Consider the following 13,880-nt stretch of genomic DNA (forward strand, 5'->3'; position numbering starts at 1 on the left):
AAAAACTGGCTTCTCACCCCAAGCCTTTCCTACTCGCCAGCCAGCGTCTTGTTCTTTCCCAGAAATAAGAACTTTGCCATGTGTTGCCTTTTTTCCCCCAGAGCTCAGAAATGGTTATAGCTTTCTTTCATTTCTAGTATTTTATTTTGGCTATTTAACTGGAGAATAAAGCCTGCTGAAAACTTACTGGACTCTGGCTTTGGATGATTGCTGACGTACTGCAGAGATTCATAGGCCTTCACCGGTTACGTGTCTATCTACCTTAGGGATCTGATCTCCAGGTTTTCTCAGGCAGCAGAAGATGGGATGGGAGCTAAAGAAATAGCAAACACTATCCTTAAATACAAAGATCCTTCCTAGTTGGGCCCTGTGTTCCAGAGTCCCAGGCATCCTCATCTTGGAGCAGTGACAATCTTACTAAAGTGACTGATCCTAGCCCTGATTTAGGGGCCAGTGTGACACCAGGATGTGGAACAGACAGAACCAGCACTGGAGGGTGGGCCTGAGTGCAGCCCTGTTGACACCTAGTTAAGTCATCTTTCTGCAAGATGGCAAAGAAAACAGTTTTAGGGCCCCATGGGTCCCATGTAAGACCAGGCTTTTGGGATTTTTGTCTGAGCCCCCCACTGGCACAGTTGAGGGTGTTAAATATTTAATCATTTTGGCCTGGGCACATACCAGTCCGGTGGACACCAGCATCACTCTGTCCGTGGCTGCAGACGTGGTGGCAGGAGGTATTTGGGGGCTCCCGGCAGTAGTTGTTTCCTCACCAGTATGTACTCCTGTTGCTACGAATTGGCTCTAATTCTCTGGCTTCCATCAGACAGAAAAGAAATTCTGACCTTGAGTGCCTGAGGCTGCAAAGCCACGGGTGCAGATCTAGTGATTACTGTCTGGCTGTTTGAAAACTCCAAACACAACCAACTTGAGTTTTTGCCGGGAAACAATAATTTGTGTTTCCTTGTATGCTGGGCTTTCAGGTCTCTAGTGAAACACAGGAAAAACTGTTTCTTCCTCTGTTTCCAATATGGGACTAGCTCTACCAGTGATGAGGTTTCACTTTCTATCCTTGGTCTACAGAGAAAGACTAAGAGCCTGTGGTTGTCACCGCAAGGTGTGAGGTTGCTGAATTTTAGGGGTGAGTGCCTTAGAAATGAGTATGCATGTGCTGATCACAAACAGCCTCATATTTTGATGAAAACATAGCATCTAGTGGCCTTTGTTCTGATTATAAGGACATGTTTCAAATTTTGTTGGATATGGATGAGGTTCCCAAGTTTAAGAAGGCTTTGGGTTTTCTGTTGTTCCCAGAGGTGACATCCTATTTTCTTCACAGCAAGTATCATTATCTGAAATGATCTTATTCATATATATAATTGTTGCCTTTTCTTCCCAACAAAATGCATAGAGACCTTGTCTTGTTTCTCTAAGGCTTTTTGGCTCTGTGGAATTGAGAGCTGATGGGGTCTAGAGATGAGCTTGGACATAAATGAGGATTCAAGCTGAAAACTGAGGCTTGCATGCTGGATGATCCAAAAAAGTAGTATGTTAAGGACTCAGACTGGACCGGAAACAGGTGCCTGCATGTGTGGAAACTTGAGTCTGGCGATGCCCCGTATGTTCCCCTCTCCTCCCCAAAGGGGTGGTTCCTGGTATCCGACCGTGTCTTCCCACACAGCTCAGCTAAGCTCTCCCAAGGTGCCAGCACTGACCGCTGGTGAGCCTGGCTTCTCTTTCCTCTTCCCTTGACACTTGATGGGGAGTCTATTTATCTCTTGTTTTCTTGGCTGCTTAGTCATTCATGCCACTGGCAGTGTGGCTGCCAGATCTTGCTGAGGCCACGTGAGGTGGCCGTGTCATCAGGCAGTGGGAGGCTTTCAGTCTGGTTTGTACTGTACGGCTCTGTGGGCAAGAGGGTTGGCGATGGCTGTCTTGAATCACCATGGCGTGGCCTGGAGTACTTTGTTCCCTATTCTCCACCCTACCCCTGTACCCTATGTGGCCATCTATTCCTGTCCCTTGAGGAGGGAAGGGGCAGATGGCTTATTCTCTGACTTATGGGTGGGGAATTGTGACAAGGGGGCAAGAGGGCTTGCCCTGCAGGCAGTTTTAAGAGCAGACCCCTGCCTTATGCTCTGGACCCCTGCCTTGCCTGGCAGCCTCCTGGTGTTCTGGCTCCCATTCTCCAAACGAAAAAGCTTTAAGCCAGGAGGGGTGGGGAGGCACTGGCAGGAGTCTTCCCTTATCAACAACTGGGTGCCAAAGCCCCAACCATTGGTTTCACACTTGTCCTGACTTCCTCCTATGGCTTAGGACCTTGCTCCTGCAGTGGGGCAACAGGAGGGGCAGGATAGAGGGAAATAGAAGCTGTTTCAGCAGAGAGAACCCTGACATGGCCACAAGAATCTTTTTTTCTTTTCTTTTTTTTTTTTAATTATTTATTTTGAGATGGGGTCTTGCTCTGTCACCTGGGCTGTGAGTACAATCATAGCTCACTGCAGCCTCCAACTCCTGGGCTCAAGCAATCCTCCCACCTGGGCCTCCCAAGTAGCTGGTACTACAGGCATGGGGCCACCATGCGCAGCCAGGAATTGTTTCTCTTTCGCGTATCACTACTCTGCCCAGGCTTCTGTTTTTTTTTTTTTAATTGTTTCTGAGATCTTCCTTGACCTATCCTACCTTACCTGACTCCTGATCCATCAGTCCTTAGAAAGGTCATTCCTCCAGGAAGCTATTCTTAATTCTTCCCACCCCACTGCCTTTTCCCAAGACCTTTTGTTGTTATTCTCCTTCTTACTCTGTTCTTCCCTAGCATAACAGTCACTACATGTTATGATTACGTTCTTGCCAGTATGAGAGGCAAAGTATGAATCTGTCTTGTCTATAGATTCATTCTCAATGCCTAGAACTTGATAGGCTTTCCAAATATTTAAGAGTGGGCTTGCTTTTTCTTAAAATTTTTGGGTCATGTATTTGGATTTAATTTCTTTAGGTCAGGGGACAAAGAAGAGTTTGGAGCTATCAAAACGAAATCATCTGTGTCCAGTACCCACTAAAATACATGAGTCTGAAACTCAAGTGAAAATGTCGTTCTTGGGGGAAATAGATTTGGAAATCATTACCAAGTTCTGGAAGGTGATCTCCTGTATCCCCAAAGTTGCTACCCAAACAGTCCAGATCCGGTGTGACTGGAAAAATAGAATCCTGAGAGATAGAGGACAGGGTTCTCACTCCAATTAGATTTTCTTTCCCGTGGACTTATCCATTTGTTTTTCATCACAGAAATGGCTTCCACCTTCAACCCCCGAGAATGTAAACTATCCAAACAAGAAGGGGAAAACTATGGCTTCTTCCTGAGAATTGAGAAGGACACCTATGGCCACCTGGTTCGGGTCATTGAGAAGGGTAGCCCAGCAGAGAAGGCTGGGCTCCAGGATGGAGACAGAGTTCTTAGGATCAATGGTGTTTTTGTGGACAAGGAAGAACATATTCAGGTGAATGAGACACTTGGGGGTTTCCCTCATAGCATCACTTCAGTCCCCACATCCCCTCTGCAGAGTGTAATTTTTGGGGGTCAGTTGAGTTTGGTTCTTTCTTGGCTGCCACTGGCAAAGCAGGACACTTTTATCACTATGCTTTATGTTGGCCAATCAAGTCCCCAGGAATTAGCTAAGAACTGTAAACATTACTCTTGTATTTGAATAGTATCAGGTCTAACATGCATTGCATGTTCACTATATGCCAGAGACTGTGCTTAGACAACTTTATATTCATTATCTTGTTAAATCCTCATCATGACCCTGAGAGGTGTACATCACTATCTCATGGATTAGGAAGCTATTAACTTAGCTTGCTAATGTGCTCATGCTGTGAATACGTGGGAGGGTCTGGCCTTACTCCATTCTGCCTGATGCCAAGTGGATGCTGTTTCTACTACACCTTACTGTCCCTGTAGACTTGGGGGGGGGGCGGGGATCTGTGATGCCGTTGGTAGGATTCATCTCTAGAAAGGGTCAGTCCTTGGAATTGTCCTCTGGGCTGGGGTTGGGTCACACTCTAGATTCCAACAGTGCCAGAGGCCCAGCCTAGTCTGCACCTGGATCTCAGGAGGGCTGGAATGGAGGTGGCCGGGGTACCATCTGCTTACAGCTGGGTGTCAGGGGTCAGCTGTCAGAATTTCCAGGGCCAGATATTGAGCCAGATGGTGAGCATTTCCCTCTGGCAGTTGATAGAGGGTTATTCATTAAAGCTACCTTTCTCTCCTCCTAGGTTGTGGATCTGGTCAGAAAGAGTGGGAATTCCGTGACCTTACTAGTTCTGGATGGGGATTCCTATGAGAAAGCAATGAAAATGCAGGTGGACTTGGAAGAGTTGGGTCAAAGTCAGGAGGAGCAAGTTTTGAATGAGAAGAAACCGTCTCCTGTGACAAATAGGGGAGTGCAGACTTGGACCCAGGCACGGCTCTGCTACCTGGTGAAGGAGGGGAACAGCTATGGCTTCTCTATGAAGACTGTCCACGGTAAGCTTGAGGGTGGGGCATGGACAACAGATTCCAAAATAAAGATGTTGGTTAATGACTCTTCTTTGTTGAACTCTTCGGTTGCTATAGATGTCCCATAGCAGCTTTTCCTCCCTCCCTGCCCCTTCTTTTGCTTTGCACAGTTGTGCAATGAGGGAGCAGAACATTGGACAGCAGTGGGGTGGGGGCAGGCAGGCACTGGGCACTCTTGTTCCCAAGTGTTTATCAGGCTGAGGACCCTTTGAGGCCAGAGGGTTAGAGGGATTGATGCTCCTTTATTTTCTAGCGTCTTTAGGGTGAAGGTGGAGGGGAGAATGGGGAATAAAAGCCAATAAAGAGGAGGATATTTATAATAGCTACTTCTGAGTAAGATTAGTATCTTTTTTTCATCTGAGTGCCCAGGTAGTCATTCATTTATTCAACAAATTCTTGAGCACCTATTGATGTGTCGGGCACTGTTATATTTGCTGAGGATACTGTGAAAATCTCCACCCTCTTCTAATATTTAAATAGTATCCTCAGCTGTGGTCCAGCCTAGACTGTTCTGAGGTGACTCCCTGATCTCTAGCTGAGAGGTACCTAGTGATTTGAGAAACTCTGACCATCAGGAAGGTACTACAAGTTCTGTTTCTAGAATTCCAGTGGTGCGGACTGACCTGCGCTCAGTTGACCTTAGTTCTGTAATGGTTCTCCTGGAATATGGGTTGGAACCAGAGGACTATGTTAGCAGTTGGTTCCACCTCTAATGCTGCCCCTGCCCACGTTCTTTCTGGTACTGGAGAAGTACCAGGTCATGACTTGGTAACTGATAGAGCAGCAGGCCAATGGTGAATCTAAAATTATTTCCGAGGCTTATTTAACCTGTAGCAAGAGATGTAAACGAGCTATACAAGGTATTTCTCCAGTCTGTCAGTTATTAAACACAATGGTGTAGTTATAGGAAGCTTGGCATTTCTTAGAGGACTGTTATCGGTAAAATGGTAAAAAATCAAATCATGATTCAAATTCTGTTCATTTGGCTCTTGTGCTAGTGCACATGGTGAATGGTTTAGGTTGGCTTTATGAAGAAATTGTTTTCTTCATGACAAATATATAACAAAGTAACAGGAGACATGTTGAGTGTTCAAGGAAGCAGTTTGTTACTTACAGGTGACTTATATGGTCATTATGAAGCTACCCTTTGCCTACATGGACATTCAGCAGTCCTCCTTATCCTCAGTTTTGCTTTCCATGGTTTCAGTTACCTGCAGTCAACCATGGTCCAAAAATATTATGTGTAAAATTCTGGAAATAAACTTATAAGTGTTAAATTGTGAGCCATTCTGAGTAGTGTGGTGAAATCTGCTGTCCTGCTCCACCCTACCCAGGACATGACTCATCCTTTGTCTAGCGTCTCCTCACCGTATGTGCTACTTGCCCAGTCGTCACTTAGTAGCTGTCTACATTCTCAGATCGACTGTTGTGGTGTTACAGTGCAATTGTGTTAGAGCAGCTCTTACTTTTCTAAAGAATGGCCTAGCACAGAAAAACAAATACTATATGTTTTCACTCATATGTGGGAGCTAAAAATTGATCCATGGAGGTAGAGAGTAGACTGATAGTTACCAGAGCTAGGAAGGGTGTGCGTGTGCATGTGTGTGTATGTGTTGGGGGTGGGGGTATGAAGAGAGGTAGGTTAATGGGTACAAACAGGTAGAAGGAATAAGTTCTAATGTTCAATAGCACAGTAGACTATAGTTAATATATTATATATTTCAAAGTAGAGAAGATTGGAAATGTTCCCAACACAAAGAACTGATAAATGTCTGAGGTGATGGATATCCTAAATACCCTGAGTTGGTCATTATACATTGTATGCATGGATCAAAATATCACATACTAATTATCCATAAAAATGGCCCAAAGCAGAAGAGTAGCGATGCTGGCAATTCAGATATGCTGAAGAGAAGCCGTAAAGTACTTCCATTAAGTGAAAAGTTCTCAGCTTAAGTGAAGAAAAAATATCGTATGCTGAGGTTATGAAGATTAGCTCAGTTTATCATTAATTTATTACTGTTTCTGATTTATAAATTAAACTTTACCATAGGCATGAATAGGAAAAAACACAGTATATATAGGGTTCAGTACTGTCTGTAGTTTCAGGCATCTACTGTAAGGGTCTTGGAACGTGTCCCCAGTGGATATGGGGGAACCACTGTATTAATATCTCAAAAGAATTGACAGCATTGCTGTAGGTGGTACCTAAATTACGCCACCTAAATGTGTGCATACTTGTCCCTCCCTCCTGTGCCTCTGTCCTTGTTAAGCCTGTATCAGTGAGACTTACTGACTCCATTGGCATATGGTGGTTGATAATAGTACTAAAGAAGGAGTGGGACAGATACTTTCTAATCTATAATACAAATGCAAAAAAAAAAGGAGTACAACACAATGAGGCAGCCTGGGCATGGTTGGCACTTTCTGGTTCAGGAGGCCAGTGCCACCTGAGATTCCTTTATTGCCTTTACTTGAGCTCAGAAATTCTATTCAAATCAACAAATACCCACTGAGTAATGGCTTCATCAAGCTTCATGCTAGGAGCTGTAACCATGACTCTACATCAGAAGCCAAAGGCCATTTGAGTTAGCTCTAAAATTGGAAGCTGTTTTATATTACTGTGAGAAAACCCATTACTATTAGATCTCTGTTTTTTTCTGTGCAATGGAGTTTATTCCCTACTGCCTTTCAGGTAAAAAGGGGGTATACCTGACTGACATCATACCTCAAGGTGTGGCCATGAAAGCTGGGGTGCTGCCTGATGATCACTTGATTGAAGTGAACGGCGAGAACGTAGAAGACGCCAGCCATGAGGATGTGGTTGAGAAGGTACGACCCAAAGGGGAACTTTTCCTACCCCGTCCTTCACTGTCATTGCAGGTGACAAGAAGACGAGTGGTAGGTGCCACGGTGAGTTTACGGCAGAAGGAATATCCAGTTGAGTTGCCCCTTCGTGTTAAGGCTGGACAGACTCACTAGTGGCAGAAGCAGCATTAATATAGTGTTTTGGAATAAGGTCTTTGCTAGTTTCCTAAGGGGCCTAAAGAACTGTTAACTCTCTTTTGGATCTTGTTTGTACCTGGTTGGGAGCCCCCTCGGAATTTATGATAAATTCGATGTTGAGCTGATGATACTGAAACGTTTTAATAGGAAGTAGAAGATAACCAATATGGTGGTAAATATAGAGCTACACATGCAGAATATTGGAAGGCCTGTTACCCTGAACCTTATGTCCCAGCATGGTTCCATGACACATAGAAAACGCTCTGAGATTTTCCTTTGAAGGCATATGGAACCTTGAAAATTGACCAACCTCCTCTACTCTTTGTAGAATGAGCTTTCAAAGTGGACCTTTTACTTTCTTTTCCAAACTCCTAGCCTTCACCTACACTTCTGGATTTTCTGAAGTTCAGCGCTCACCTGGGTTTAGTTGGCATCTATGTGGGTGAGGGCTCACTTAACAAGGGAAAAACAGCTATGGAATTGAAGATAGAGAAATACGAGTTAGGCGGTAGGAAATAGTGTAACAGCTTAAACTCGGGCCTTGCATCCTGTATTTTCTGTTGCATCTAGAGACCATGTGCCTCTACACGGCAACTTTCCTATTCCCTAGCATCGTTCTTAGAGGTCGGTGTCGTTCCTCATCTGTGTGTGTTGTTGCAGGTGAAGAAGTCAGGAAGCCGTGTCATGTTCCTGCTGGTGGACAAAGAAACTGACAAGCACTATAGAGAGCAGAAGATACAATTCAAAAGAGAAACAGCCAATTTGAAACTGTTACCCCACCAGCCCCGAGTTGTGGAGATGAAGAAGGGAAGTGACGGCTATGGTTTCTATCTGAAGGCAGGCCCAGAATCGAAAGGTAGGGCACTAGAAGTGTGGAAAACTTGGCAGTGTAACCAACCCATTCTTCACTCCACTGACTTGAGTTCCGTCTGATGTACAGTGTAAGAATCCAAGTTAGAAAGGTAGGTTGGAGAAAGATGATGAAGGAACTTCAATGTTAGGTTGAAGAGTTTAGATTTGGCTCATTAGTCAATGAGGAGTTAAGAGTTTTTTTGAACAATGTGAGCGAAAAGAAAAATTAAGCCTAAAATGTCTTGGGAACTTTACACGTCTCAATTACTTATAACAATTCTGTAAGACGAATTGCTGAAGTTGAGGGCTTGAAGATGCAGTAATTATGTAAAGTCAAATACTTGTGCTGCAGCTGGGTCCAACTCAGGGCTGTTTGGTTCCAAAGCCCACACTCATTCTGTTGCCCCGGGGAGTGACTTGGTCTGACATGTCCATCAAGATGGGTCTGAAGGCAGGGGGACGAGGGGGAAGGATTGGAGAAGGGATAGCAGTTGGTAAGGTGCTGTAGTAGTTTAGGTAGAATTCCAGGCAGGAACTAGTACAAACTGCATTCAGAGTAGAAGAAATGGGATTAGAGAAAGAGGGATGTGTGGAATATTAACACTAAGGTGGCATCAAATGATTTAGCAATGGACTAGATACAGGGAGTGGATGCTGGGGAAGAATCAGCTGAGTTGTTGGTGACTGTGGGAATACTAACAGGCCTTTGGGATGGAGAATGGGCAGAGCTGATTTTTGGTTTGAATACATTAAATTTGAGAGATCTGAGATCCCGTTGCAGATACTTAGCAGTTAGCTGGAAAAGTGAAACTGTAGCTTGTTGAACTGGTGTGAGGGACAAAAAAAAAAAAAAAAGTATGAAGGCTCTGGAGGCATCTGGTAAAGATAGTTGAAGTCAGAAGGAAGGTGGCTAAAGGCACATCCTTGAAGTGTGTATATACAAATGTATTCACAACTGAAGACACCCAAAGGCTACTAAAATGCCAGCATGGGTTTCCTAAGGTACAAAGTTTTTGGTTTTGTTTTTATTCTTCCCTTCCCTCTTTCTTATGGCTTGGCTTCTATGTAAGATGTATGGATACAGGTATGCCCACTGACTTCCTGGGAACTTGCTGACCCTTAATGCTTTTAGCGTGCTATTTTGTCAATATTGAATGTTGCTTTTAGTAACATGATTCTTTAAGACCCTTTCGTTGTTACTGGCTGGGTTAGTTCCTGGAATGAGATCTGAGAAGGAAATTAGCCCAGATTGGTGCTTTATAAGCTTCCTGGGATGCTCGTGGGAGGGACAGTGGTTGTACTCAGCATGTCTTTTATATCTATTTCATCAGGGCTTGGGACTCCAGCAGAAACCCAGTTTATTTGTTTAGGGGCCTTTCTGATAATTTTATTTTGGGGGGTGGGGGAGGGTAGGTCAAATCATCAAGGACATAGATCCTGGAAGCCCAGCAGAGCAGGCTGGCTTGAAGAACAATGACCTGGTAGTTGCTGTCAACGGCGAGTCTGTGGAAACTCTGGATCATGACAGTGTTGTGGAACTGATTAAAAAGGGTGGAGATCAGACTTCACTGCTGGTAGTGGACAAAGACACAGACAACATATATAAACTGGTGAGTAACACAAGGCCACGTATTCGTGCACTAAGGATGGGTCCATTCATTCATGTCCTCAAATTTTGGGCTGAGTTACTATTGTGTTCTGGAAGGAGCATAATGATCATCAGTAAGGCTGAAATGAAGCTCAAGTTGGTAGTGATAAAAGAATGTCAAGTAAATGAATTTTAAGTCTTTGGACTTAATTCTTTGGAAAGAATTTGCAAATATAACTGCAGCATTACTCTTGGCAATATGAGAAAATCTATGGAGAACAGGAGCCTGGAAATAAAATTGCTACCCAAATAAAGGAACAATTGGATTTTAAACTGTAGATCAGCAAGTTCCATCAATCTCGTGTAAAGCCCAGAAAGGATTATTAAACTGCTTGTAAAGTCCTTAGCAAATGAAGGAAGTAGAAACAGACTCACTTAAGACCAAGTTGAATCAAACTAACCTTACTTCCTCTTAACCACTCCTAAACATAACACCTGCTACTGCACTTATTTTAACCTAAGAACTGAGGTTCAGTGTAATTTAACAGATATCTGGGGGCCTTCTAAGTACCATCGGCCTTGCTAGGTGTTGGTCAGAAATATGAACGTGATAGATGGTTCTTGTTCTGTGACATATGATAATAGAAGCATTCAAAATAAATGATGCAGAGGGACGAATATTATGGGTGGTAATATTAGCCCCTTTTTATAGATTAGGAAACTGAAGCTTAGAGAGATTTAGTGATTTGCTAAAGTCACCCAGCTTAGAAAAGACTGAAGCCAGTATTTGAATCCAAGTTCTTGGACTCAATTCATTATGCCATTTTCCTTCTCAGCACATTTTGGTTAGATATTTCAAGATAACCTTGTAAATAAGATTAAACAATGAACTACATAGAAAAATGTGTTTTTTGGCTAGTTTGAACAATCAAACCTAGAAAATACTTGATATTAGATCAATGTCAACCCGAACAGAAGTTTCTAATGGCAGGCTACTTGTTCCTATCCTAGTTTAGTAAATTTGGATGGAGATGTGGAAAACATCTTTAAAATACTTTCAGAAGACTAAAAGTGATGGTGGGTAATTTGTTGGAAGGTGTAATTAGTATTCAAAATATCTAGTTAGGCTAGAAAGAAGAATAAAAACGAGGTTAAGTTTAGACAGAAGTAAATTCCAAGTACTATACTAACAAGTAAGTTGTATGAATACCAAATGGGTGAGACCTGATTTGATGACTATGTAGAGAAAGACCAGAAACTTGGTGATACTCCAAGTAGCTGCCCCCACCCAAAAAGGCAATTTAAATTTACATTAATCGACACTTGGCTTCTGGAGACAATTATCTTACTTACTGACTGGGTCAGACCGTACTTGGAATCCCTAGTAATGTAACCTTGGGCAAGTTATCCTCTCTGTGCCTCAGTTTCCTTGGTTGTATGAAAGGGGGGGTAGCTACTATGAAGTGTGGCTGGGAGTGTTAAATGAGAATATTTAGAGTGTGCAGAATGATACCTCACACATATAAATGTTACGTTTGTTAAATCAATATTGTGTCTGGTTCTGAGAACCTCACTTCTAAGAGGGCCAGTGACAAGAAAGGTAACCAGGGAGGAGGTTTTGGAAGCCACCATGTGAGTATTTAGCTTGAATAAGCGTAGGCTTTGGAGAAGAGAGCATCTTTAAGAATTTGAAAGGCTATCAGATGTGAGAAGGAGTACACTTAGTTTTGTGTTCCATGGGGCACAGCTGGACCACATAGAGGAGCTACGGGAGCTAGATTTGTCTCGGGAACAACTGAAACTGGCAGAAATGGGATGAGTTAGTTCCCAGTTGGTCGGCAGAAGACAAGCAGATATCAGAGGCCACCGCTACCGCTGTTACAAAGGGGATTCTGATGTAGTTCTTTCCGATGACTCCCTAATCTTATGGGAAGAATGATCATAGAATGATTTAACTAATTTTTCTGTTTCAGTTAACATAAGAGAACTCTAATCTAAAAAGATGCCTGTCTTATTCTTCTTCCCCCTCCCCAAAGTAAGCTCCATAGATTAGGCTGGGGTTGGGGGGTGAATCTTTGGGCTATATCAGTGAATAAAACAAATACCTATAATAGTTTCTGGCACATTAGACATTCAATGAGATTTTATTCTTTGTTCAAATATTTAAGAGTCTGATGTTACTGTACTTTGCCTCACGATGAGCTGCTACTGTCAGATACAGTTGATTTGCTTGTTCAAGTTGCACTATCAGATGCATTTTTACATGTAATGAGTCACTTTGATTTTCCACATTTTGAAGATTGAGACTCTAATGTGGAACATTTACAAGTATATCACTGAAAGGTCTGAAGTTAGTTGAACTGAGTAACTAGGAGGTTCTGTGCTGGTGCTACTTTTCATTTAGAAAGGAAGGCAATGTGGTCTTGTGGTTAGTAAGACGATGATAACCAAGGGCCCCAAATCTAATTTTAGCCAGGCTGCTGAACGGTGTGACTTGAGGCGGAGCACACCCTGTGCTTGCCTTCAATTGCTTATTTCTTATTTACTGCCTAAACAAATGTTTTGGATACTCGTGAGCAGCAATTTAAGTACTGATCCAAGATCACACCATACCCAAATCTACCCTTCTAACCCTCTTAACTAAAATCCACAGCCAGCTAAGCTATTTTTTCCATTGGGGGAAAAAAAATCAATCATGTTTCCTGTTCTATGCCTCTTCTGAATCATTACTTTCTTCACATGGATGGTCTCTGAGTATTTATTTCTGTATTTATTTTTTTATATTTTTCTTTTAAAGGCTGGTCAAGTGGAGCAGTGGGAATCGGAGTATTTAAAGATGGCCGCCTGTAATCCTAGCACTCTGGGAGGCCGAGGTGGGCGGATCGTTTGAGCTCAGGAGTTCGAGACCAGCCTGAGCAAGAGCGAGACCCCATCTCTACTAAAAATAGAAAGAAATTATATGGACAGCTAAAAATATATATAGAAAAAATTAGCCGGGCATGGTGGTGCATGCCTGTAGTCCCAGCTACTCGGGAGGCTGAGGCAGTAGGATTGCTTGAGCCCAGGAGTTTGAGGTTGCTGTGAGCTAAACTGACGCCACGGCACTCACTCTAGCCCGGGCAACAGAGCGAAACTCTGTCTCAAAAAAAAAAAAAAAAAAAAAAAAAAAAATAAAGATGGCAAGCAGCAAAGGGTTGGAGTTAACATTTGTTACAATGTGACTATATGATAGCTGGTACCCTCCCCTCAATTACTATGTGTATAGATGGGTCTCTTATAGTTGAGTCTTCAGATAGAGATAAAAATAGTGTTGTATTAGGGTTCTCCAGAGGCAGAACCAATACGATATGTATGAATATGAGCGATTAGGAGAGGGTGGCTCACATGACTATGGAGGCTGAGAAGTTCTACGCCAGGCTGTATGTGAGCTGGAGACCCTGGGGTATCTCTAGGGTGGCTCAGTCCAAGTCTGAAAGCCTCACAACTAGGGACGCTGATGGTGTAACCCACAGTCTGAGGCCAAAGGCCTGAGAACCTAGAAGGCCTTTGTAAGGCCTGGTGTAAGTCCTGAGTCCAAAGGCCGGGGGGCCTAGGGTTTTGATGTCCAAGGATCGGAAGAGTGTTATCTTAGCTCTGGCAGATAGATACACTTGTATTTTCTGTTTTTGTTCTCTCCAGACCCCCAGCTGCTTGGACGGTGCTTGTGCCCACATTGAGGATAGATCTTCCCCACTTAGTCTGCTCAGACTTGCATGCTGTTCTCCTCTGGAAACACCCTCACAGAAACACCCAAAAATAATGCTTTACCAGGTTTTGAGGTTTTCCTTAATCCAGTCAAATTGACACCTAAAATTAACCATCATAAATGTCTTGTATTTTCCA

General features: G+C 43.2%; 1 protein-coding gene across 1 annotated transcript in view; it reads left to right on the forward strand.

Moving 5' to 3' along the window:
• Positions 1 to 13,880, forward strand: part of PDZK1 (PDZ domain containing 1) — a 29,733-nt gene that overhangs the window by 12,838 nt on the left and 3,015 nt on the right. Inside the window, exons 2-6 of the mRNA XM_069480728.1 lie at positions 3,283 to 3,494; positions 4,270 to 4,519; positions 7,248 to 7,384; positions 8,219 to 8,414; positions 9,824 to 10,020. Of these exons, the coding sequence (XP_069336829.1) occupies positions 3,285 to 3,494; positions 4,270 to 4,519; positions 7,248 to 7,384; positions 8,219 to 8,414; positions 9,824 to 10,020 (990 nt within the window). The 5' untranslated portion in view covers positions 3,283 to 3,284. The remainder of the gene's footprint in view (positions 1 to 3,282; positions 3,495 to 4,269; positions 4,520 to 7,247; positions 7,385 to 8,218; positions 8,415 to 9,823; positions 10,021 to 13,880) is intronic.

The sequence above is a fragment of the Eulemur rufifrons genome, chromosome 8 (genome assembly GCF_041146395.1).
Source record: "Eulemur rufifrons isolate Redbay chromosome 8, OSU_ERuf_1, whole genome shotgun sequence".
Classification (NCBI taxonomy): Eukaryota; Metazoa; Chordata; class Mammalia; order Primates; family Lemuridae; genus Eulemur; species Eulemur rufifrons.